Source organism: Sander vitreus, chromosome 1, assembly GCF_031162955.1.
Source record: "Sander vitreus isolate 19-12246 chromosome 1, sanVit1, whole genome shotgun sequence".
Classification (NCBI taxonomy): domain Eukaryota; kingdom Metazoa; phylum Chordata; class Actinopteri; order Perciformes; family Percidae; genus Sander; species Sander vitreus.
The window spans coordinates 16,766,699-16,794,315 of NC_135855.1; the positions used below are offsets into that span (position 1 = coordinate 16,766,699).

A 27,617-nucleotide genomic window follows, 5' to 3' on the forward strand; every position below is an offset into this window, starting at 1 on the left:
ATTTTAACTAATTCTAGGAAAAATGCTTTTAGCTTTTTTTTATATGAAGGGAATTTGATCATCCTGTGATATAGAACTAAAGAATGAATTATAACTAGTAGTAAGTAGATTATTTGTATTATAAGTAGATTATGTGCTCAACTAATGAAATATCTATTTTTTTACACTACGTTTTTGGATCAATAAATGTGTTCAGTGTTTCTGGTTTATATGCTGTTTGTGTGAATACAATTATTTTACCAGGATGTTGGTTACATCATGATTTTATTGAGAGGGATGATGTATGTTGTACAACAGTTTTAGCAAGAGGAATGAGAGAAGTTGGTGTGCTCAGGGCCGGCCATGACCAATTTGGTGCCCTGGGCAAGATTTTAGCTGCCCCTTGCATCGCTGCCAATTCCACTACCAATCATTGTGTCCATACACTCACACAGAAACTGCATAGCTTTATGCTTTCAAACAAGTCAATAGAGTTAATACCGGTTAGAAAACAAATTAAAATGGAATGTTTCAAAAACAAAAAGTATAATATTGGGCTCAAAGCATGCATTAATGTTGGACCACAAACTGTGCCTTTCATTGCAGGGAAATACTATCGAACAGGTAAAAATGGCTAAATTGTTGGGTGTCACGATTGATGAAACATTATCATGGACTATTAATATTAACAACATGGTGTCCAAAATAAGTAGAAACATCTTTATCATTAAAATATATTACAATATATTACAATTAAGTTAGTAACAAAGTCTCTAGTCTTGTCCCATGTGGACTATTACTCTATGATCTGGTCTAGTGCATCAAAACAGGAGCTTGTCAAGAGCAGCTCGCCTTGTTCTTCGCTGCCCCACAAGGAGTAATGTGGAAGAAATGCATACCAGGCTGTCATGGATGACAGTAGATGAAAAACTAGCATGCAGCCTGATGGTATTTTTAAAGAATATTTATTATTATTATTATTATTATTATTATTATAAAATATACATTACGTAAACCCACCAACCTGTTCTCGCAGCTATTACCTACCAATGACAGACATGGTTATGATACCAGACTGGCCGTAGGTTATGGCTTTACTCTGCCAATGCCCAGAACCAATGCTCTTAAAAAAATGGTAACGCATAGAGCTGTAACATATTGGAACAGCCCCCCCCTCACACACACCCACATTTAATCCTAATGTGAAATACTTCAAGCTTAAAAAAGAAACTAAGAGAAGCTGTTATCAGCAAGGAGTTTAGGTTAAAACCTGTTTGATTCGGTTATTCATTTCTATTTGTTTTCTTTTGTTGTTTTTATAACATGAAAAACATGCTACTGTGCCTTTTTTTTTTTCAAAATCCAGGAGGTTTTCATTTTTCTAATACAACAATATCTATTTTGCTTTATAATATTTGTTTGTGTTTGTCTTGTGTTGGACCCCAGGAAGAATAGTCTTCACTACGGTGATGATTAATGGGGATCCTTAATAAACAATAAACAACAATGCTTTTGATGTTTTATTTTAGAAACATAACAAAACACAGTTGTATCAATAAATTGTGATGCTGAAAAAGAGCAGTGTTTTCTCAAGACTTAAATTAATTATAAATACAATAAAAGGTATTGTACAAAATACAATATTAAAGAAACCAGTGCTAACAGAAAGATTTATAAATATAATAGAAATAAGAGTATTGCACAAAATAACTTACAGAGACTTCAGTGCATTATGTATAATATAACTGTACTGAGTTTCTGTGAGAAATGTGAACAAACTCTTCTTACCTTATCAGTTAAAACAGAGGGTCCATTGGTGCAGCCTTTTGTGATACCTTGCTGTGAAGTGCTAAGGTCGAGGGGACAGGTGCACTAAATGCTGCATCACTGGACTCGTCTGAGGTGGAGGGGACAGGAGCGCTTGATGCTACACGACTGGGCTGTGCCGAGGTGAAGAGCCACGGCCCAGAATTTGCAAGGGTGGTATTAAAATATTTGAAAAGTACATCTGAAGAGAGAGGAGTCTATGTGACCATTGGTGTTACATTATAATGATAAAAAAGCTGCTGATGGTGAACCCCAGCCAACAATAGCACCTAACATTGTACCATATAACATTGTAAACACAAACCGCAACAGTAATTACACCTAGCATTTATGATGCATGCTGTTGTTTGCTATATATGAAACTAATCAATAATAAAAATGCAAAGGCTTACAGCTGTATATCGACCATTACAAGCAGGGCTAACATACTTAAAATAAAAAGTGCGTTTCTCAAAATGATGTTGTAGGTTATTCCCATAGACTGTAATATACAGTTATTCCCTAACACACCTGCATAGTCTTTTCAACTTTCCATAATAAATGTAAGGTGGGAATAACTGCTTTTAACTCTAGCTATTTATTAAACTAGACTTCTGCACTTCTTCTTGGCTCTGTTTCCAGGCCTTAGATAATCTAGCCTGTGTGATGGGAGACTTTGGTCTTTCACAGATCATTTCAGAGAGAGCGTTCCTATTGGCTGTTCTGCGTATGCATAGCCCTTGAGACAGAGAGGGGAGAGGGAAAGCTGCAGGAAGAGGTCTTACTACACTTTAAATTCTGAAGTTCTTTTGCATTCTACCCACTGCAGCTTTAACAGGATATATTGACTCTTTTTGAGATTAGGTCAACCATGAGATAAAATAAAGATAGGATGTTTGACAAGGGTCAGATACAGATACAGTGTTGCTGACAAGTTAGGTCTTCAATCTTTATCTGATAACAGGGTTTCCCCTAGTGTATTGCAAGCCTGGAGGCCCACCGGGCTTAAGTTGCCTAAACCACTGGGAATTAGTTTTGCTTTTTTTAAGATGTTGGCCCTATGGAATCTGTCTTATAGCTTTTTTAAATTTTCAAGTTTGCGATTTTCTTCCATGATTCTGTTATCACAGAAACTTTTGGGCTTTACATTAATGCTGCTATAAATCTGTGACTGGCCCCAGACAGGCCCTCGTAAAAAAAACAACAACCTTGCCACCGGGCTAATAAACTTTTTTGGGGGAAACCCTGAATAACCTTAATTTTGTTCAACAGCGTGTTGCATCCCGTTATCTACACAAGTAGCCTACAGTACCCTTTTCAGTTTCCCTTCTCATTATGGTGCCCTGCTGTCCTCTACTTCAACTGTGATTCAAGTGCACAAACAGAACCATGCATGCTGTAAAACACCAGGGGTCAGATAAACGATGCTCAAAAAACATGCATACGCCATTTCCCACACATAAACTGTTATTTATAAAAGAAGTAGCCTATGTGTGCACCTCAAACATGCTTTAGACCAGGTGTACACAGTTTTCTAAAGATGAGTTGAGGGTTCAGGTTGTTAATGATAACACAGTTAGTAAAAAAAAAAAAAAAAATGTAAGTCTACACAGCGTTCTGGTCAAAGGTGCATACCGGTATATAAACTTAATTTTAAATGATTTATGAGTTTGACGTTTAAATTTGAGCTGTGATTACTTTATCCTCAACTGTGAAGCACTTTGTAAAAAACAACAGCACAAGGAAAGCTCCAAAACAAGCGTATGGTTGTTTCACGATCAAGTCCACAGAAATAGAAGTTACGGTAGTATCAATGTCAATGCCTGGTACATAGTGATACAGACTCATTTTACAGTCAATGGTACAGACCGAGTCCAGAGACCATGGATGGTACGCGTATAGACCATCTCGCGATATTTTGCCAACGAGAACACAGGCGGAAGTAAATAGTCGCCATGGCATGTTAGCTAGTGAGAGGCGATAAAGTAGCAAGTTCAGCGTGGGTGCTCCGTTAAGTTAAACGGATACAATAATTTACAACTTCAGGCTTAGTTGTTTGGACGTTGAGAAATAACAGATTCGCCGAATTTGCATTTACATTATAAATACTTAACAAGAGTCAAGGAATCGTGCAGCACGTTTGAGGCCTGGAAATACGCATGCTAGTTCAGCTAAAAGCTCCCTAACGTTAACGCGGCTGTTCAGCTAGCTAACGTTTAGCACCACAGCCAAATACCACTGAAGGGGGGTAGTTTCACCAGCTAATGTCGGCTATCATTTTAAAGAGATAAGTAACGTCACCCCAGCTAGCGTTAACTCTGGCCGTGGTGGAGGGAAAGTTCGGCTATATCTAAAATGATCATTGAAAACCTTGATGCCTTGAAAACTTGGCTGTCTGAAACCCTCGAGCCTATGTAAGTAACGTTAACGTTAGTTATTAGCGACTGAGCTGTTACCTTAAATCAACTTTAGCCATTCTAGCTCAGTCTGAGTTACACAAGCTACTGTTAGAAACGTACACAAAACACAGAAATGTAAGGGCGACATTCATTGCCGATAACTTATTTTCTGGGCTATTTGTCATTTATATATTTATTCCTATGTCCGTGTGGTTTATGGTTTTTATCTGCACAATTCCAGCTGTGATGCTGATCCTTCTGCCCTCGCCAAGTATGTTGTTGCTTTGGTGAAGAAAGACAAAAGTGAAAAGGAACTTAAAGCCCTGTGCATAGACCAGTTGGATGTATTTCTCCAGAAAGGTAATTAATCCCCCTGCTTCATGAAAGATGTACTTTGGCAGTCTTATTTCATTTGTCATGTCATCCAGCGTGTGTTATTGTTTATCTGTGTATTAATATACTGTATAATCTTCAATTTGCACAATTAACTTCTTTTTAGAGACCCAGCCATTTGTGGATAAGCTGTTTGAAGCCATTAACAACAAAAACTACCTCCCGCAGCCAGAGCAACCATCCCCTCTGATCAAAGTTGAGAAAGATGAGCAGAAAAAAGATGAGGTAATCTTCCTATATTGGACAGGGAAACTATTAAAAGTATACTGTTGTTCCATCACATGGCACTTACAATACTAAACATTATGGAGGGCCTCTCATGTCAGTGGCCATCTTGGATTGAAAACATTTATTTGAAGTTACTTTTTTCTTTGCTTAGACAAACCGGGAAGACGAACGAGAGAAGAAATTTCCTCGGCGAGTGAATCACAGCCCATCGCAATCAAGCTCACGTTACAGCAGAGATATCAGGTCTGCACAACTGCCTGTTTCAACTTTCTCTTTCAACTTTTTTTTTTTTTTCTTTCACTGATTATCATGTCTTTTTACCCAAACGTCTAGGAGAGGAGATGATCGTAAGAGAGACGACCGCTCCAGGAAGAGGGAATATGACCGCATTCCACCAAGGAGGGACTCATACCGCGATCGCTACAATCGCAGGAGAGGTCGCAGTTACAGTCGTAGCCGTAGCCGGAGTTGGAGCAAAGATCACATCCGAGACCGCGACAGAGAAAGGGACAGGGATAGAGACAGGGACAGAGATAGGGATCGCGATCGCAGCAGGAGCCGGTCACACAGCAGAACTCGGTCTGGAAGCAGGAGTACAGGTAAGAACCTTATCAATTGATCTAAAATGATCCAAGGCCGCATACACATGATCACCAGCAGAATCACTTTGAACCAATGTTTTTCTGTGGAGAGAGCAATGACGACACTCTTTTACATCTTGCAGTCTGCTCAAAATTCACTCCATTTGAACTGTGATCCCGTTTGTTGCTGACCTTTCTAAAGTCCGCCCCATCAGATTAGAGCTGACCAAGAACCTTTTTGAACACAAATCTCTTATCTCATGGTTTCCTGAGATGGATGTGTCTAATTTAGTGTGTTTTTTTTTTTTTAGCATTATTTAACTGTTCTTGTTTATGAATTATATATAATTTTATGAATTACAATACAATTACTGTATATGATGACTTATCAGCATTGAGCATTTAGAACTGATGCATCCCAATAGTGATAGCATCTCAGACAGCTGGTCATAATAACTGGATATTTTGAAATGGATCAACTAAGGATAAAAATACCCTGAAAACAAGTTTTAAAATTTTGTAATGTGCAAGTCTAGTTTTGCACTGGTATATATGCCTTTGTTTTTACTATAATACATGACCATAATTGCCTATTTGCAGAACAAGATCCTGGTAAGTTGAAGTTTGAGCATGATCGAGTGGACAGGCCAGAGAGTGGGGATGGCTACACCCCAGCCCTGGTACCCACTGCAACCACTTCACACTTCCCTGTACCAACACTGAGCAGCACCATTACAGTCATCGCCCCCACACTTCATCATAGCAACAACACCACTGAGAGTTGGTCAGACTTCCGCCCTGGGCACCCTGTGGATCGTGGCCTTTTTAATAGGGGACCACCCCCTCAACAGAGGAAGAGATGCCGTGACTATGATGGTAAGAAAAGCTGATTTAAACATGTTTCCATTAAAAGTATGTAGATTGGCTGTTTTCTTTTTCTTTTTTTGTAGTTCTGTGTGTTTGATGTTCTACATGTTTCTGCCATCTTTTCCAGAAAAGGGCTTTTGCATGAGAGGGGACATGTGTCCTTTTGACCATGGAAGTGACCCAGTTGTAGTGGAGGATGTCAATTTGCCCAATATGCTGCCCTTCCAACCTCCACCAATCCCAGGTGTGGACCCACCACCGCCCCCAGGTCTTCCACCACCACCACCTCTCATGAACCCCCCACCTGTGAACCTGCGCCCCCCTGTGCCCCCACCGGGCACCCTTCCACCCAGCCTTCCACCTGTTGCAGGTAGGAATTCAGATATTTCTCTGAATTGCTAACGTCCATTCGTCCAAACTTTTTATGTTTAAGTTTATTATAATAAATAATGTAGTTATTATACTTTTTTTTAAAATTTTTTATTCCACATTGGATTAAATATAAAAGCACCGTAGAATGGGTGTGAATAATTACAGATATATGTATAGTTTCTTCAGAATTGCGTTGCTATGCGACAGCTTAGGTCCAAGCCTACATCCCGTTGGCTGTTGCTATTATTGGACAGGAAATACACCCACATAGGCTTGTTTCAAACTGTTACATTTTCTATACAACACAAGGATGTCTGCAAGCTCACCTAAAAAGTATCTTAAAAACAGATGGCAAGAAAATGAGTTACCTACTTGGTGAACAGCTAGAATAATATCCAGTTCAGCACAGGTCAGATTAACAAAATTGGTTGGACTAGTTGGTGTTTTGTCTAAACTTCTCCTTCTATAACTGTTGGTTTAACTCTGTCTGACACAGGTCCTCCTCCTCCGCTTCCTCCTCTGCAACCGTCGGGCATGGATGCTCCTCCCAATTCCATGACCAGCTCGGTTCCCACCATCGTCACCTCTGGCATGCGCTCCTCCCTTCCTCAGCCCTCAGTGCCACGCTTCACCTCCGGTAATGGTTGTTTGTCTTTTTGGTGTTACAAATTTATGTTTTTATATATATATATATATATATATATTTTAAACAAAACAATCACTGTACCTTTTTAGCTTTCTGTTTTATGAGTTAAAGTATCTTCTCTCTGCTGACCAGACAACTATGAGACAGATGTGTACAATCCTGAGGCTCCCAGCATCACCAATACCTCCAGGCCGATCTACCGCCATCGGGTCAATGCCCAGAGACCCAACCTCATTGGCCTCACAATGGGGGAGGTGGACCATCCACCGAGAGGTATTGTTCACATGAACTGAACCATTTTTGCTTTGAATAGATTGTCTTAAAACATCCATGTACTTTATATTCTACCATTTGCATGCTTAGTACTTTGGCCAATGTGATGGACTGTTGTTGCTTCACAAACAAGGAGAATACCAGTATTCAGTTCATGCTACTGCATTTGTATATTGGCTGTCTGTTTAAAAGTCTTGCTCTAGAGTTGTGATCTCTTTTTGAGTGGTGTGCCCTGTAGTCAGTGTTTGTTTCTCACCAGACAAGATCCCAAACAACAGCATGAGGATTGTTATGGAATCAGATTCGAGGAAGAGGCCACCTGTCTCCCATGATGGAGGCCTCCCCTCCAAGAAACCTTGGTTTGACAAGTAAGATGCCTTTTTCCTGTAGTATAAAAAAATAAGTCATATGCTGCCTTTAAACCCAGTTAAGCACCTTTTGACAGAGCCATGTTTGATACCACACTCATTGAATTGTTTAACAATGTATCTTCTCTGTCCAGGCCCAACTTTAACAACCCCAACCACCAGGGCTACCACAAAAGAGTCCCATTCTCTCCTAACACCAAGCTGCTGGTTCGACAAATTCCCCCCGAGCTCAACAACATCAGCAAACTCAATGAACATTTCAGCAAGTTTGGCACCATTGTTAACCTACAGGTCAGTCTCTATGTGGTGCTATAGATATGAAAATCACAGCTTTGATGGTAGTCAATAAATGATATGTGTAAAAAAAAAAAAAAAATGTAAATAATTATTTATAATAATATAAATAAGAGACTGTGTGTGTATATATAAATATTATATAAATCAATCCTAATGTGTTTATGTTTATATTATTGTTTATTGTGTACTGTCCGAAAATTGAGACACATTTTATTTAGATCTTTCGAAATTGGGCTATATAAGCTATCTGATAAATAGATATGGTCCGATACCATTTTTTGCTTCCCGATTCCGATACCTGAACTTGCGTATCGGCCGATACAGAGTATCGAGCCGATACCAGTGTGTCATATATTTTATTTATTTTTTTACAGTTTTAACAACTGTATTCTACTATCCCTGTATGAATGTGATATTATTTCTATCTTTGTTGTCGGTCTGGCTCAGGTTAAACAATGAATGCCACAGAACTTTCTTTTATTCTGCAGTTTATTCGTCAGTTGTAACGGAAAAAGAACATAAACTACTTTAATGTAGATTTTTCTTTAGGGCTTTATTACGTGGTATCGGATCGGTGCATAAACTCCAGTACTTTCCGATACCAGCATTTTAGGCAGTATCGGAGCCGAACATCTCGGTCAGAAACTAAAGGTCAAAAAAAGTTTTTGCAAAGTCTAATATCCGAGCCACCTAGAAGCATCCTTTTAAAATGAACTACCTACCTTGTTCCAAACACTCTCGTGCACTGGTTTTTGAAGGACAGTTACTGTGATATTTGGGATGGGAAGGGGAAAATCACATCATGAAGTTGCTCTTCTCTTCATTTGATAACATGAAAGTGTTGAGGTAAAGTTTTTAAAAAAAATCATCCAGTGTTACCTGCAGGATTTACAGTATGTGTACACTGCTGTTAATATAACTATATTATATAATAATTATTTCTTTTGACAGGTGGCCTTCCAGAATGACCCAGAGGGGGCACTGATCCAGTTTGCCTCTCCAGACGAGGCCAAGCGGGCTATGCAAAGCACAGAGGCTGTTCTCAACAACCGCTTCATCAGGGTGCACTGGTTTCGGGACGATGGGAGTGATGGACAGGGCCAGTCTCAATCACAGCAGCAGCCTCAGCCACAGCCAGCCATGGTAAAAGTTTATTTTAAATCTGTCACTCATAACGTGGTTATTCTAAAATGATTTGCCTTATCACTGACACAGAATATTGCTAGAATTCACCTGGGTCAATATTTCCAGTAAGATGCACTTGTGAATAACACGTTGATTTCATGTGATTCTTGAAACAAGTTAAATTGCATTCGAGATAGGCTGGAATATTATTTTTGAAATTGAAATTCTGAAACTGCTATCAACGTATTTTTCCCATGACAATAATTTCAATAATTTATTTCTGTTGATAGGCCTACTTTCTCCTTAAAAACATTCTACCGCTTGTGCAGGGTCCGTAATCCGTACTCGGCAGTCACCAAATGCGGGGGTGGGCTGACACGCGCACACACACAGAAACGCTGGCGAACACACCAGACACCGGCCACTAGCTTTTGTTCACTGATAGCTAGCGTTTAATTCAGGCTAATTAATTAGCTAGTAAGTGGCGATTTTTGGCAGCCAGCCTTCCAAAAGAAAGCACAATTAAATTAAATCTTAACCGATCATTAACCGTTGACCGACAAGCAGGAAACGGAGTCTCAGTTCACCCGTCCGGGAGGCTCTGAACATACTTTCCGCACTCCGTGTTGGCGGACAGCTGTAGGCTTGTACTGGTGTTGCTGTTCTGTGCATTGTTGGACACATGCAGCCACTTTCCTGAAACCGCTTGTGGGACTGACACAAGTCCACAGCGGCCCGCGGCGTGCATGTCCGAGCCTGTCTCCAGCGCCTCCACCTGCAGGTTGTCAGCTGTGTGTCTGCCTGGTGTACTCTCGGACGGTCCTCATCAATAAAGTTTCATGAGTCACGTAGCTCTCCACAAGCAGAACAAAAGAGGAGCTTAAAACGCAACTTGCTGGTTCAAAGTTAGGGCTAGCAAGTTAATTAGCAGTTAAGAAATAGATTGTATAGCCTATTTACATTTTAATCATGCAAAAGACGTTTTTTTAAAACTTTATACAAAAAAATTCTAAAATCCATTCCACGAAGCGGACCCGACAAAAGTAAATCACGGAGTTGTATGGACGATGGAACTACACCAAACAACAACAACTAGCAAAAACAAAGACAAGAAAATACGTAGCAGTGACCACAGTTTGCTCTCAAGAGCCGACTTGTTGACTATCCCTTCGGAAAAACAGCTGATTTTTGCGCACCACTCTCTCTCTTTAGGGAGAAACGGCTGATCAACGATCTACTAGCATAAGTGTAACAGAGCTGTGTAGCATTGTAATCAAATATATAAATTAAAATAGATTGAGTATAATTAATATTTACATATACACATATATACAGATCAGTCTCAGGATGAAACTTGTAGTTCTAAAAGTTAAGTTGCACAACTTAAGGTCATGTTTATGTATGTTTAATGTATGCCTTAGTGTGAGGTTGATGTCATTTCAGAAAATGTTTTCTTTAAAAATTTTACAATGTAATATGGCACTTAAATGCACTTCATAGGTTTAGTTTTTTGAGAGATGATATTGTAAGCAATGTAGGCAGCAAAAATGTAGCTTTTTCTGAAAATGTAACCAAACTATTGTTTATTATTGCTCTTCAATAAAACAAAAGTATTTCTTATCCGATTAATCGATGGAATAATCGGTGGACTACTCGATTATTAAAATAATCGATAGCTGCAGCCGTACTGTTGATGGAACAATGCTATTTCAGTTTTAATTCTGATGAATCCCCTGCAATAAGTGGTCCCATCATAAAATGTGACACAGCAGCGTTTGCCCTGTTATGCATTTCAAGAATAAAACATGAAACACACAGAAAGTTGGAAAAGAGGGAAAGACCGACAGGATTGGTGAGCCGCTGTGATCCAACGTCTTCCGCATTAATGACAGAATACGATAAAAATCAGTAAAAATGCAGAATACATTGATGTAACCAAGAGGCTTCTTTTATGGCTCACGCACTGTTGTGCAGTAACATACAGCCATCTTCTCTTCAAGGGTGTTTTTGTTTATTTGTGAAACTGGGCTTGAGACACCACTGGCTTTCACATTTTGCCACTTGGATAAAGCAGTTGCACTATTGCCAATGCTACCTCCACATTTAGGTAACGGTACAGAGAACTTCTTTCACCGAGTGTTGTGAGTTATTCTAGAAGACGTAGGAAGTCGGTAAATAAAGTACATGGTACCGATGCACCTTAAGTTCGTCACAACAAAACAACTATTCAACTGCTAGCGTAACATCAGAATTGTATGACAGTGGCTTATGTTCAAATGCACTGATGCATTTATCGAGACAATGTGATGAACGTCTCCTTTATCATTCAGCAGCCCTCAGCCGCCTCTCCTAAGCAGTCTGTCAAAGATCGCCTCGGACCCCTGCTCACTGCGAACTCTGAGCCCTCCCAAGATTCCAGCGTAGCCTCTCAGGTGTGTGTGGGTGGTGGTCTTGAGAATGTTCTTTTTTTTTTTTTTTGCATATGCCTGTCAAAATCTGCAGAAGAGGTGCAAATTCTGTATTTTTTCCCCCCCCATTGGAGCAGAATTCCTCTAAGGTGTCGGTAAAGGACCGTTTAGGTTTCGCTGCCAAACCAGCAGCTCCTGTTGAAAAAGTAAGTGTTCTCACTGTTCAGAATTACTGTTGTTCTTTTTGAATTTCTAACCTATTTTAAATCTTGTAAATGTTATGCGCGGCCTTTTTTCTCCCTTTTCAGGTGTTTTCGTCCTTGGGCCTCACAAAGACGGTGTACAATCCTGCTGCCCTGAAGGCAGCCCACAAAACCTCAGTGGAAGCCCTGAAGAAGAAACAGGTGAGAAGAGAAATGGAGGGAAGTGGCGAGATTCAGAAGCAAGGCCCCAATAGGAGAATGAAATGGGAAGCAAGCAACTTGGATTCTCATACTGAAAACGTAACACAGTACCTAATAATTTTGCACAATTCCTTTCACAGGAAGCTCTAAGACTACAGCAGGATGTAAGGAAGAAGAAGCAGGAAATATTGGAGAAGCACATTGAAACACAGAAGGTAAAATAATCTGAACTAGGGGTCTATGTCTTGTACATTCAAGTGTCCCAATCACCTGTCTGCATTTAGATTCCACAACCTCTCTATACAAAATTTAAATAGAAACGTCAGTGTGTGAGCTGTAAGAGGTCTGACTCCCCACTGAAACAACATAAGGCAACATGAGGCCCCAAGCCCTTTAGTGGGCTTTGCTTTGGTTCGTTTGTGTAGATTTAACAACAGTGTATGAGAGCTTTGTGTGAGCTCTGTCAAAGGGTTGATGATCATGTGTCAACTTGCTATCTTGTTTCTTCCCCCAAAAACATCTTAAAAACGAAACAACTAAAATGATCCATATTTCCATCACAATATTAAATTTGACACTGTCTCCTGCCCTGTGTGACTTGTGGCTGACAGTTTTGTTTTATAATTCTTTTAAAGCGGCGCAAACAACACTTCAACTTAAACAATGCTCTGTTTTTCTGCTACCATCCCCTGCAGCTCCTGATATCCAAACTTGAGAAGAACAAAGCAATGAAGGCAGAGGATAAAGCCAAGATCATGGAAACGTTGGGCATGTTAACCAAGAGCATCACCAAACTACAAGAGGAGATGAAGGAAATCTCAGGCAGCAACAACCCACTACGCGCAGCCAAGAGCAAGGCCCAGGTAGTGCTTTCTCCCAGCTAGTGCCATCCATGCAACACACACACACACACACACACACACACACACACACACACACACACACACACACACACACACACACACACACACACACACACGGTTTTACCTCACTCTTGCTGTATGAATATCTCCTTTGCAAGCAGTAATGCATAAGCTTCCCTGCTTTGCTTTGAGTTTTAGTTTGTGGAAGGTAACCAGCATTAGGTTTATAGCTCAAGGTTTTTATTTAACCCGCTTTCATTCTGCATTTATGTTCATCTAAAAGTACGAAGTCAAAGGCAACCGGATTTTCGGTCTATCCAGTTCCCTTTGACTTATTAGTTCCTGATCAGTTTCCTGATGTGAGTGGCTAACTTGTTCAGGCACAGAAGGAGCTGCTGGATGCCGAGATGGACCTGTACAAGAAGACCCAGACGGGAGAGGACACTGCTTTGTTGAAGATCAAGTACACCCAGCTGCAAATTGAGGTATTGACTTGAAAGAGAAAGCTGTCCCTCAAGCTATCAGCCAGATATTTGTACTCTGTTTGACTTCTTTCCATCCCTGTTTTTACCCAGGCGGCTAAAAGGGGACTCCTGTCACCAGGACGAGGCCGTGGGGTCCACGCTCGGGGCCGCGGTGCTCTCAGGGCCCGGGGAAGGGGCTCCAGAGGACGAGGAAGAGGTGTGTCAATGCATGCGTTCGTGGACTATCGACCCCGGGCGATGGAGATTTCTGGTTTCACCGAGGCAGACCATGTAGACCTGCTGCCACACTTTGCTGTAAGTTAGCCTATAACTACATTACTGAGAAAAGGAGATTTGATATCCACAATTAAACCAATATGACTTTTTTTGAAGGAAGCTGTGGGTGGGAGATCAGAGGACTGTTACTGCTAGCATAACTGATGATAGGGGTGGGCATGCAGTGCTTGCGGGTCAGTCTGGATATAGTCTATATCCACGACGTTCTGGATGTCCTTTTCGGCCGGATGTCCGTTACCTTCCGCTTTCTTTGTGAATTCTAAATTCCGGTGGATTCATGAGTACTATGGTCAAGATCTCTGCAGGGTAAATCCAGACAGCTAGCTAGACTATATGTCCAATTTGAGTTTTCTAAAACAACTTTTCAGGGTTCATACGTTTTGAAAAGTTATGGAATTTGAAAAATGCAAATTCCAGGCCTGGAAAGGTTTTGGAAACATAAAAAGACCCACAAAGTTTTGGAAAAGTCATGGAATTTTTTTTTAACACAGCATCATAATATGTGATTAATAAATGTATTTTCACGTCGTCTTAACCTCACCGTTCTATTCAGGGCGCGATATTACAAATCCCACTATGAACCACATAAATTGTCCTTCATTTTATTGTTAAACCTCTGAGGGTAAACTTTAACACAGATTTTTATTCTTATTGTATAATGTCGACTGACATTTTCAGGAATACATAGTCATGGAAATTTGCCGAAAAGTCATGGTTAAAATGCTTATGAACCCTGACTTTTGAACGTACACATGTTCCACCAAAACAAGATCCTTCCCGAGGCTATTTCCCAGGTGCACCGGGGCTCCGTGCAGCGCTTAGCACCGCACGGGATGACTGTGATTGGTTTCGAAATGCCAGTTAACCAGAGCACATTTTTCTCCCATTCCGGAATGCTGTGTGGACTAGCCAGACCCTCCTCTGCTGCGCTGTGGAGGAAGGTCTGGCAATGTGAGACTATTCTCTCCTCAACCACCAGAACAAAAATGGAAGGAAAAACGGATCAAGACACAGGGTGTCAGAAACTCCACGCGACAGTCATCCAGATGTGCAGCATGCAAGCTTTTGTAAAATGTTTACTGATTAATAGATTTTATATATATATAATTTCAACATAACACTAGACCGTTCAAAAATGGATAGAAAGAAGCCGAGGCTAGTCAAGTCCTACCCATCTCATCTTCATCTCATGATGTATGTTTTGAGTATAAACACTGCCACTACTGCTTATTGTAACAGCTATGATACTATTCTCAAAATTAAATGTAACAGTCGGAATGAGGCAAAGAAGCTGCAATATTAAAAGCAACTTGTAGATTAAAAAAACTTAAATAATAAAATAAAAAAATTAATAAAATGTGTTTGGTAATTGAAAAAGAAACTGCACAATAATTGGAATTGCACAGAAATAAGTTTGTGAGGTGACCAAAATGTTGTGTGTTCACAATTTTTAAGCAATTTGGAGAGATTGAAGATTGCCAGATTGATGAAAACAACCTGTCTGCTGTCATCACTTACAAGACAAGAGCGGAGGCGGAACAGGTGAGTCAACTACCAGCCATGTGCACTCAAATATTCTTGAGTTTCTTAAGAATCCAACATTAAAAGGTATTTCCCATTTGGACTCTGGTATTTTGCACTTTGCTTTAGCTGGAGCACCAAAACCTGCCACCTTTTTACACTTCATGATCTCTTTCTCCTCTAATCAAGCTTTCCCGTTCTGCTCTCTGGGTTTTCCCCACCTGTAGGCGGCTCTTCATGGAGTGAGGTTTAACAACCAGACTTTACGCCTGGCCTGGCATAAGGCCGCCACGACTCTCAGTACTGCGGATGCTGATGAGGCAGAACCAGAGGAGGACGAGGTTGGTGGACATTTTTCACTGTGCATATATTTGTTTCTCTTTAAAGCATCTATGGTAGCTGATCAAGACTGTTCATTCTGTGTTTGGGGCTATAAAGATGATGCACCTTAAGGAGAGTGATCAGGCAGGATCCATCATATTTCTTTCAGTGCTAATATTGATCCTAGAATAAAAATAATAATCAAAATTGAAATAATCACTTTCGTGAAGATATGTTGACGATCTCTGTTCAGATACCATATGAGGAAAGCTTATTAAACGTAATTCTTGTTGTGTTACATTTTGAGAACACAAGAGGGAGCCATTACACATTACAGCGAGGATTGCCTTCATGTGGCTTTTGCAAGGCCACTTATACTTTCATTAAGCAGCTGGCCTATCTGTTGCATGATACTCTTGAGCTGAGAATGTAGTCCCTCTCGAGACCTTTTAAATAAATGCTGCAAGTTGAGTGCGGATGATGCTCAAAATAAAAGCTCTTTCCACCTAAAATTGCCTTTCCTTCACTTTTTAATCATCTATAGAGAACATGAATCTCAAGTTGTTGTTGTTTTTTTTTCCTCCTATCAGTACCCAGAAGAGTCGCTGAGTGACGACGCGTTACTGCAGGACGATGATGAGGAAGAAGACGACAACGAGCCTCGCTCCTGGCGCAGATGAAGATCAGTCAGATGCTCATCCCAGGTGGCGCTGGTGTGGAAGACGGATTTCAATGCCTGTTCATGAACCATCAAGGCACATTTTACTTTGGCTAGATGTTTTTTTTTCCTCCTCACAAATGTGTAATTGGCAGAACAACCATGTGCGAGTTTAATTAATTTTAATGTGTATACCAGATGCAACAATGGTGAATTTTTTTAATGCTCTTAATGTAGAAATAGTTCTGTATTTTTTGTTATTTCGGTTCACAAAACACAAATGGTTTGTCTGGACATGTGACAGCTGATCACTTAAAGACACCTTTGTTGAACTCTGTTTAAGAATACAAAGCCAGTATTGTAAGTTAACTGAATGACAGACTGTAGCTTTTGCAGAATAGTATTAGGTTGACTGGTTTAAATGCTCATGTGTAAATATTTTATGTCTGGATTTAAATGATTTGTGTGAAAGCTTGGCTTCTCAGTTGTTGGCTTTACTTTGGATTGTACAAAAAATAAAGAATTGAAATGGTCTAAAAACATCCTGCCAAAAAAAAAAAGAAAAAAAAAAAGATGAAAAACAGAAAATGTGGCAGTGAGAAAAAAAGCACTCCTAAAAGAGCTGTAAAAAGACCATTTCAAATAACAAAAAAATCTTCCTCTTCCCCTAAAGAGCAAACTTCCTACAAAATTCCTACTTCTTTCAAATCTCACTCTATCCCTTTTTTTTTTTTTTGATCCTTTTTTTTTTGGGATTGGTAAGGTAACCTAATATATTGCACTGATTTCCATGCCAAGGTAAGAACATGACATAATAGAAATTTCAACATATCAGATTAAGTATTGCCTAGCCTAACAAAAATCTGAATAGTTTCACAGAAATATATATGATAATACAAATGCAACAATAACTAAGAACATTTGTCTTTTTGTTACAGGAGCTGTCTGCAGTATCCAGCTACAACTCTTTCTCCAACATTTAAGAATGTAATGTTATATGTACTGTAACAGTATTTGTCTTTAAATTAAGTGCGGCTGTATTAAAATACTTTTTAATTGTAGTTAAGTAATGTGCAGTCTCTCATTTGCTGCAATATGTGTGTTTGTGCCTGCAGCAGTCGCTGTACAGTATAGAATAACGTAATATAGTACAATATAACGGTATATAGGAGAGTATATTAAAGTGTGGCAATATAACAGACTAGCATATCAATATATAATATGGATATACTGTAACATGGTAGGCTATCTATCATGTGCAATAGTATAATACAGTATTACAAGAATATATCAACAGTACGATGAGGTTGGGAGACCTAGTTCACCCAGTAGAGTGTGCTCCCCATGTGGGCTGGGTCCTTGGCAGTGGCCTGGGTTCAGGTTCAACCCGCAGCCCTTTGCTGCATGTTGTCCCCCCCTCTCCACACACTGAAGTATCTGAGTCTCCTCAGGAAGAAAAGTCTGCTCTGTCTCTTGAAGAGGGCATCGGTGTTGTGGGACCAGTCCAGTTTTTTATTGATTTGAACCCCTTGGATGGTAACTGGGACAGGGGGCCTCCTATTAGGCCTGCACGATTCAGGGAAAAATATAAATCACAATTTTTTTAGCTTAGAATTGATGTCACGATTCTCTGCCACGACTTTTTTTTCTCACGAAGTGTAATGTTTATTGCACACATGACCCATGACAAAACAAAACAAATTGGCAGTACCAAACATAGATTATTTTTTGGCACCTATAGCACATTGCGCATCACCACAAGCCTGTAAACATAGAGTCCTCAATGAATAAAGAAAAGAAAGTACAAACTGGTCATTTAAGTACAGTACGTTACCAAAAATAGTGACAACACATTTCTGCGCAGGAAAGTTGCCAGACGACACAATATTCTGAACACAGCCATACTGAGAAATACAGAGCGTTGTGTCGAGCTGATAGTCTTAATTAGCTTTGTAGCAACTCATTTGGCAATGGCTTGAATGTAACGGACGTTCATTAATATCAAAAAGTCACGCACTAAAGCTTTAAAGGTCCAATGTGTAGGAATTTCTCCCATCTAGCGTTGAGATCATATATCACAATCAACTCTCTCGCGCCACTCAGTTCAAAGTACGTATTACAGCTACGGTAGCCTTCACGCTTCAAAAAGCCGGTCTCTTGCTCTTTTCAATATCCTTTTTCTTTTTCTGGGTGAAGAAGAAGACTCCTGTTCCTGAAATTTGTATTTTGAATACGTGTGGTCCTCCATGTTTCCTTCTTTCTTTCTTTCTTTCTTTCTTGTGACATATAACACATTGAACTAAATATGGCCCTGATACAGGCTCTATCTGAACTCCTTGAACATGTCTTTACATAATTAAAACATGTTAATGTCAATGTCAAATGCTTTCAATAAATTAATTGAAGGTGAAAAAATAAATAAATCGAAGTCATTTCAAAATTAAATCGCGAACAGGGGTGAATCGAGATCGTGGTTTTATAACGATTTATCGTGCAGGCCTACCTCCTATTCCTGCGGTAATCCACCACCAGCTCTTTGGTCTTGTTGATGTTGAGCTTCAGGTAATTGTTGTTGCACCATGTAATGAAGCTCTCTGTCAGTCCTCTGTACTCCCTCTCGTTGTCGTCATTGATGCATCCAACAATGGAGGAGTAGACGGAAAACTTTTGGATGTGGCAGAAACCAGAGTTAAAGCAACACTAGAGATTTTTTCCCGCTTCGGTCCCCCTACAGGTTGGAAGCGGAATTGTCCTATTATGTCTCATTCGAACTACAGATCTGCTACCCGATCTGGTAAACTTGCATAGTGCAGTTACAGCCGGTAGAGAGCTGCTAAGTGAATGCAGAAGTGGCGTTCACCCTGTTACGAATTGATGAACCACTGAAACGTTTTTTGAAACATTATTTTAAGTTACAAAAAATTCTCTAGTGTTGCTTTAAACTAGAAGTCTGAGGTATAGAGTGTGAAGAGGAATGGTGCCAGAGCAGTTCCCTGAGATGCACTGGTGTTGCCAGTCACAACCTCAGAGGTACAGCCATCAACTCTGAAGTACTGTGGCCAGCCAGTAAGGTTATCCATAATCCAGGATGTAGTGTCAGGGTGCATTTGCATCTCCAGAAGCTTATCCCTTAGAAGGCACATCTGGATGGTGTTGAAAGCACTGAAGAGGTCAAAGAACATGACTCTCACAGTGCTTCCCTGTTTCTCCAGGTGTGAAAGAGCCCTGTGTGTCAGGAAGATGGTGGCATCCTCCACTCCGATATTTGGCTGCTATGCAACAAGGCAGTGGGCCCAGGAAAGCCAATAACAGGGTCCTCAGGTGTTGCAGAACCAGTGTCTCAAAGGTCTTCATGACGTGTGACGTGAGTGCCACAGGTCTGTAGTCATTAAGAGCTCTGGGATGTCCAGGCCAGTTTGTGGCACTGGGACAATGCAGGATGTCTTCTATAGGTTGGGTACCTTCATCAACCCTAATGGTTTTGTGCTGGCATCAATCTTTTGTCACTTTAATTGTACAACTCTTGTAACATAAAACCACTTTTATAACTGTCATCTCTCCAATAGGCCTTTACAGCAGACATTTTGACTTGATGTAGTAGGAAAAACACAGGTGTTACTAATAACAAATGATGGCTCTGTTTTATATAGCAAGTGTCCCAGTAAGTCCTGACTGTTAAGGAAAAACTCAGGAGCAGCACAACTCATTTCACATACGTGAAGAAGGTTCGGGAGACCTTGATGAATTACACAGGAGCAGTCAATGAACACTCAATTGAGGAGACAATTAAGCAGGCAGTACAGTTTTACCACAATGTGTTATTATGCAGTGCCGTCCCAACTCTCTGAAGTTCCTGTCTTCCTGAAGGAGTATTTAAACTCATGCTGGAGGCGTTACGTTTTGCTGAACCTTTAAGGTAAACAAAGATATTGCAGTCGCCTAAACAAGATGCTAAAGCCTAGTTCAGCCTATCGCTCTCCCTGGGAAGTATGCTAAAGTGTGGCTGGCCCACCGACTTCCAAAAGGACAGTCCTGAGATAAAAATTCCCTTATCATACAGCTGCCTGGATTCAACTGAATCTGTGGAGACATTATACGTACATACAGTAATTATACATGAACAGGTTTGGTTATTAGAGACTGGCCGAGTATTCACGTCCCCTGACCTGTGACCTAGGAATGACCTGATGTTGTCTATGCTTTCCCTTTAGTCTCATCATAACACAAGATGGTGTTTCCGGAAATTCCACCACAGTGACAGTGTAACAATGTGTAGTCGTTGTGTTTAGGTAAAAGGGATTTTGCTTCCTGTAAAGGGTTGGTATACACCTGCACAGAGGCTCTCCACAGAACACCTCTCACGATCCCTCAGCCTCGACTAAGAGAGGACAAATAACCCAATCAGTGTCCACAAGTTTGGTGTTCCTGGGCCACCCCTGGTCCCTGTCAGGCTTGCAGAGATAATTGTGAGAAATCAGATTTGCTCTTGTAGAAAATCCGCTGTTTATCATTTAAGCTCTTTTCCCCCGTGCCACCACCAAAAATACCTTCCCTCATTTCTCCGTCTTTCGGTACGGGAGTGTTAAATGCCCCCTCCTGTCGTCTCATTTACCTACTGTGGTGCCACCAAACTCACACAAGCATCATTTGCGATCAAACAAGCTGTTGCAGTTTTACCTGCACACTTGTGTAGTTGTGTCACAAACCTGTAGCTTTTATATGTCATGTTAATTGGTTTGAGTGACACAAATACCCATATTTCCTGACAATTGTTCAGTAGCAATTTGTGGAACAGCTAGACAAATAATTGTGTTACAGAAAATGTAGGACTGTGCCCCATGTCGTCTCGAGCCACTTCAGTGGTGATGTGACCAGCATGCAGGAATGTCTGAGCGCTCTGCCTGCCTCCCCTTGTGTCTCAGTGGGCAGAGGATGTTTATATGCTCTGTGTGAACTCAGAAAATATGGGCTAACAAGTTTACAGCATCTGTGTCATCCATTATAAAAATCTTTACTTTCTGATTTGTGTCAAGTAGACAAATGGCATGAAATTTTGAAATGAGCTGTAATAATGTATTCTCTCTCTCTCTTTTGTGTATGAAGTATGCAGATGAAATTGAAAGTATGTTCGACTGGGAAAAAAAGATCTGTTTATTTAAAGTACTTTTGTTTGCTTGGAGATTTGCTGTCTGTCAGTGAAAACGATTGTAGTTTCTTTTAGAAGCCCTCGGGGGCTCACGAAGTCGGTCAGATGGATATACAACAACTAGGAAACTGCATAACATTAAACACTTTTAATGTATTTATTCATATTCATTTGAATATCATCCCTGCATTTTTGCAACGCAAAAACATTGCTGCATGCCAATTAATACCAATGACCTTTTAACCAATTTTGTAGAATAATACGTACAGAATTCAACCTAATGGATGGATAATGTCCTAACACAAAGTGTTGGTCACTTGCTGTGTCTCTTATCTATTTAAGGTGAAGATATGAGGAAGGTGTTTCTGATCTCAAATCACAATGACCCCTCCCAGTTCTCTGCTCTATGCTTTCACACGCCTTTTGCCCCCATTGCTACAATGCCAGTTCTCTGTAAAGTCATTAATATTTTATGTGATCATGGGCCTCCATAAGCAAATTTCAGTCCCTAGCAAGTTGAGCCAAAGCATGATTAATTTAGTATTTATACCCCGACAACCCTTTAAACAACACAGGCCCCCATCCACAAAGCAATCCACAGTTTGAAACAAAACTAGCAGCCCCTAAATCATAATCAGCATAGTCATTCAGGATCATTTGAGTTTGGGGACACATTTATTTCTATAACTGCAGCTGCAGTTTTGGTGTGGAATTAGTGCCTGTGTGAGAAAGGCAACCTCAGTTGAAAAGCTTCACTCGTAAAATGTAGTGTTACATAAAAGAAACCTTTTGTTATTACTCAGCTGCAAGACAAAAACACTCTAGTTTCTTCTAAAACCCCCTCTCCATCATCCTCAGTTTGTGGGGAAATACTGCTGTGTTAGACATAGCAAAGCCCTTTAACCTTGTCCGCATAGCCCAGGTAACCCTGCTGGCAGGGAAATGCCATCAATAAATCAGCTGCATCTAATCTGTTTACAACTGAAAACATAGCAACGCTTGGAGCCAATATATCCTGGACTTTTGCCTTTTCTTTCTGGAATATACACTACTGTACTTACAACTTCTTTTATTTTTTCCTTCTTTTTTTGGGCACTATTTGGAGGGGATGCTATTCTTTTCTCAGTATACATTACTGATTCTCACTACAATCCAGTAGTGGAAGTAGTTTTAGATCCTTTACAGGTAGAGTCTGCGATTCTAATCCAATACACTTTTTTTTTTTGTCCAATTCAGTAAATATCTCCTCAATGGCCGCTAGCTTTCCGTTCTGTGTGTGCTATGACAAAAAGAACTGGTGTTCATACACAGCCCTGGCTCTGTAAATGGGAAACAAACAAAGTGGCTTGGACCGAGCCACACAACATTCCGTCCATGCTTGTGCACAGGACAGGGGAAAGGCCCGAGAGGGATGGTAAAAAAAGGAGCACTGACGGCTCATTGTTTAGCTGTCCAGCAACTTTACTGTTTTGGTTCACTTTCACTGCTCTCACAGCGTTTTTCGGCCACAGCAGGCAGCTGTTTACAGTGAAAAAAACTCTAAAAAGCCACTGCACACTACCTCCTCAGCACCAACCAGCAGACAGACACAGTTAGGGACTAGCTGGTAAACATAGTGGAAGGTTTAGCAGCTAAAGAGACAGATATTGGTAAAGTTGGTAGAGACCAAAAACAGAGCTAAAAGGGAGTGAATAGCCAAATCTGCAGACCAGAGGTAGCTTTCACCTGACATGTTTGGAGTAGCTTCTTTCACCCTTAAATTTGCACGGCTAATACTGTAGCTAAAGTGGAAACTTGTCATGGGACTGGACATGGCGAGTTAGCAATAGCAATAACACACTCATCCTGTTAGGATGAGTGTGTTATTGCTGTACATCATTCAGAATCTAATCAGGCTTTACACTAACATGATCACTGTACGGTTCAACTTCATTAAAGATAATCTCTGTACAGACACCACTGGACACAGCAGGCCCCTCCCTCTGCCCTTGCTCCTGTCATTGATTGGTGGAGTGATTTGCAGCATGTAATCCAATGCTCTGTGACAGGTTGTAACTGAGGTTAAAGATGGCAATTTAATTATGCGTCAGAGGTCACATTAAAGGCTGACCTTTGACCACAAGACTGATTAGAAACAATGGTGTGTTATTTGTTTGAACTGAACAACATAACATTACATAGATGAATATGAGTGCAGAATCACAGGATCAGTGCTTTTTCTGCACGTTTGCCTTTTTGAATTCATCAAAAGAATTTTCTTAGTCTGCACATGGCAGCAGCTCCAGGCCAAGAAATAGTCAGGCACACACGTTGTTTTTACACTTTGGATTTTGTACTGAATAAACAAACAAGATATAATATGTTCATCAGTGATCTATAGAGGTGGTCGTGGTTGGATTTTGTTACATTCGGACAGAACCAGGCTAGCTGTTTCTCAGATTCTTTATGCTAAGCTAAAATAACCGGCGGCTGGCTGTAGCCTCATATTTAACGGACACAGGTGAGAATGGTTTCAACTTCTCATCTAACTCTCGGCAAGAAAACAAATAAACTCATTTCCCACAATGTTAAACTATTCCTATTCATATTCCTATTAATTCTATTTACTATTCATATCTCAGATGTTTTCACCCCAGTGGTTAAACAGTGGGTATGAAGCAGGTCTCCAACAGCTTTGTTTTCAATATAACCTAACTGATTCTTCTGTCATCACTTTTTGTTTAAATTAAAGGAATGTGGCTCTGACTTGTTTATGATACTGTGAATGAGTACAAAGTTGTTCTGTTGTGTCATTAGGCCCCTGGGTACAAGCACAGACTAACATGTCTATAGCCAGCCACATATGCAAATGATAGGGCAATTGTAGATATACAAATATGTACCCATAGTCCACGCGGCCTAATGGCCTCCCTCCCTCTGGCTAGCTCAATGGCTCATTTAGATATCTGCTTGGTTTATTATGTGAATAAGTCATGCCTGGCTTGTTACGACCCTCTTGGTTCCTGTTTCTGCTGTGTAGCTGAGATGTGTGGCGCTCAATTAGGCTGCCTGGCTAGCAGAGTTAACCCTTCGTGCCAGATAAGCTGTTTTTTTCTCAGCCAGATGGGGTTGGTACAGTATGGGGGGTTCCAGGCAAGGATCAAAAGATCAATCCTAATACAGTGCTACCAGGCTGACCTCTCAGATGTAATAAAGGTGCCATCTTTCACCCTTGGGGCCTATTCAGAGCCTCCCACTGCATGAACAAACCTGGTATCTTTAAATTAGCTGACTTGCTTGCCCTGCAGGTAATTGCTTTAGTTTATCAATGTTCAACACAATTTATTACTTACTCTAGCACCAGTAGGATCCTGGTGTTAATGTCCTCTGTGAGGTGACAGGAAATCCAGGCCTTTGTGTTTAAGAGCTTGTGTATGTTTATGTGTGTCTCTTTACAAGTAAAGAGAAATAAAAACAATGACACCGAGAAGTAAAATAATAGTTTTATTGCCAGTGGTAGGTTTTATCAATACATGTCTAGACATAATGATAGCCAAGATAGTCTTATATGTGCATATTTTGACCAAATTATAACCTTTGATTTGCCTATACATGAGTGTACATCCATATTGCAATATACATATCATTTATGGGTGACCTTACTGTTGCCTTTGAGGTGCAAGACTTTATGTCCATCTCAGCTTTTCTTCTATCTGTCAGTGATCATTACAGATCTAGCACTTGTTTTAAAACTTTATATGACAGAAAACTTAAATGCCTTAACAGGTGCTTAAATCAGATTGTCTTTCATTACACTAAAAACAACATTTCTGTTGGTACTTTTCAATGGAGTCATCTCTGGCTGTGGCCAGAGGCTGCTGCATGCCTCCCTAACATCTGTATGCATTATGGATCTGTCTGAGGTAATAAACAGACCCTGCCCTTATTCCTGCTTCCTGGTATCATTATTCCTTGCCCCTCAGATGGATTATAGCCCACTGTGCAACATGTAGATGAGTGGCGCTCCTCTGATTGCCTTATGGCCATCAGGCTTTGCATATTTACTGCCCATGAATCACAGTGCGCAGAAAAACCCACAGCAACATATTCTCATCCTCCCTCCACTTTTTACCCTCTATACGCTGTTTTACACTTTCTTTGTCATTCAGCCTCTCATCTCACTTCTTTTCCTTCGGCTGTCTTGCTCTCACTGCTTCCCCCTTCTCTACCACTCTTCTTTCATTGTCCGTGTTTCCCTGTGCCTTGATCCTGCTCAATGCATTCCCAGCTGCTAAATTAAAGCATGTATTATTAATATTGCTATATCTTTGTCCATCCTTCTTCCCTGTTCATATGACTGCTACATTAAGTGTAAATTGTTTCACTGTAATTCCCTTTTAATGTCCCTTATAATCAGTGTTTCTGGTGTGCGGAGGCAAGGGAGGAGAGAAAAAAAGAGAGAGAAGGCGACTGAGATCATAGGCTTTTACTGTAACTTACTGTTTGATGTGTGGCTTGCATGCTACAGGCCCTTGTAATTAAGTCTGTTTTACAAGTCAAATGTATATGGCGCCAATCTGCAAAATATGAGATTAATAAAAGAAAGTTGTCAGATGTGGCTGGCTATGGTGTGTTGGCTGTCTCTGCTAAGCCCTAGGGAAAGAGCAGCACACTTCCGTGCTTACAGCCCATTTTTATAACTGCTACCCATTGTCCCGTGAAAGCTGAACATAACCCTGACTTAAAGACCTGCATGATTTGTAACAAAATTGGATATTTTGCTGCTAAGAATTGTTAATATGTCCCTTTTGGATTCACCAGGACATAGCTGTCATGCTGTACCATATCTCTTGCCTTGGGTCAGTTCACAAAATAAGTGGCCTCTATCTATCCATAACCCATGCAAATAGTTCTGGTTTTATTTGCCCAGGTTTTGGCCTAGATTTCAGCTTTCACTTGAGAAATTTAATTTGCGGTGCTCACAGCATTAAAATATTACATTTGAAAAATGTTTTAGTTAACATCACCTTTCAGGAACAATGTCCCAGATACTCTGGATACTCCACAGACCTTGCTGTCAACTGTTTTTTTCCCATGCCAACTGGTCCAGACTGAAATATCTCAGCAACCATTGTTGGGATTGCCATGACACTTGGTACACACATCCATGTTCCCCTCAGGATAGATACTAATAATTTGATGGAACATGGTGATCTCTAAAAGTTTCATCAATACCTGCAAAGCTAATGACATTCAGCCTCAGATTTACTCTTTATTGCTAGCAAATGTTAGCATGCTAACACACTAAACTAAGATGGTGAACACGGTAAACATACCTGTTTAGCATCAGCATGTTAGCATTGTCGATGTGAGCATGGTGACATTAGCATTCAGCTCAAAGTACAGCTGTACAGCGTCACAGCTGCTAGCGTGACTGTACCTGTAGACTTTTAGTTTTGTGTAAATAAATAATTGTTAGCACTGTGAGCATCACAAATGAAATTCCATTTACTTCCATTGTATTGGACTGGTGGCAGAAATGTTAGACATACCTAAAAAAACAGGGCAAAAAAAACCATAAATAACTAAGATTGAGACATACTTTATTTCACTCTGTTGTTAGTTATTACACACAGGCCAAAATACACACATGCCCAGGACCTATACATGCACTAATGGAGAGATGTCAGAATGAGGGGCTGCCCATGACAGGCGATTGGTTGGGCATTCGGTGCCTTGCTCAACCTGCCTTGCTCACCTGAGGTGAACTAGCACCAGTCCACAATCCGTCCTTGATCTGCGCGGGAACTTGAACCGGCGACCCTCCGATTCCCAGGCCAAGTCCCTATAGACAGAGCTACTGCCCCAAAATGGCTAAAGTCACTGGAAGTGGATGCTTTTTAGTAAAGTATGTGAACCGATCCATCCGAAGTGTCATCAAACCTTATAGAGAGTTTTGCCGATGAATCAGTAAGCAATATGTATTATTAGCTCATGAGCTTTCTGTCCCCTGCCATCACTTTCCTCTACCCACGTCTATCCCATAGACTGTTAAACAGTGTTGATGCTTTACCATTTATCAGTCACAGAGGGCTTGGTCCACCATTATTGATTCCAGACAGCCAATTGGCTGGAAGGGTGCTGTAAACTGGGCAATTTAAAACCGACATTCTTCATTGTCACATGATGGGTGCCGAATGAGATATTAAGAGGCCGAATGAG

General features: G+C 40.5%; 1 protein-coding gene across 2 annotated transcripts; it reads left to right on the top strand.

The window, feature by feature from the left end:
- The first annotated feature begins 3,718 nt into the window (after positions 1 to 3,718).
- rbm26 (RNA binding motif protein 26) lies at positions 3,719 to 17,331 on the top strand. Of its 2 annotated transcripts, none has more exons than XM_078246358.1 (22): positions 3,719 to 4,199; positions 4,426 to 4,544; positions 4,684 to 4,802; positions 4,957 to 5,048; positions 5,139 to 5,404; positions 5,987 to 6,262; positions 6,381 to 6,623; positions 7,122 to 7,262; positions 7,404 to 7,544; positions 7,804 to 7,912; positions 8,047 to 8,203; positions 9,161 to 9,352; positions 11,665 to 11,766; positions 11,880 to 11,948; positions 12,051 to 12,146; positions 12,287 to 12,361; positions 12,842 to 13,009; positions 13,390 to 13,494; positions 13,585 to 13,788; positions 15,226 to 15,312; positions 15,519 to 15,632; positions 16,203 to 17,331. In XM_078246358.1, the coding sequence occupies exons 1-22, from the start codon at positions 4,141 to 4,143 to the stop codon at positions 16,290 to 16,292; spliced, it is 3,024 nt and encodes a 1,007-aa protein (XP_078102484.1). In that variant the 5' UTR covers positions 3,719 to 4,140; the 3' UTR covers positions 16,293 to 17,331. The 2 variants fall into 2 exon arrangements, with proteins under 2 accessions (XP_078102484.1, XP_078102493.1); XM_078246367.1 differs by having other exon boundaries at positions 11,668 to 11,766.
- Positions 17,332 to 27,617: the final 10,286 nt, after the last annotated feature.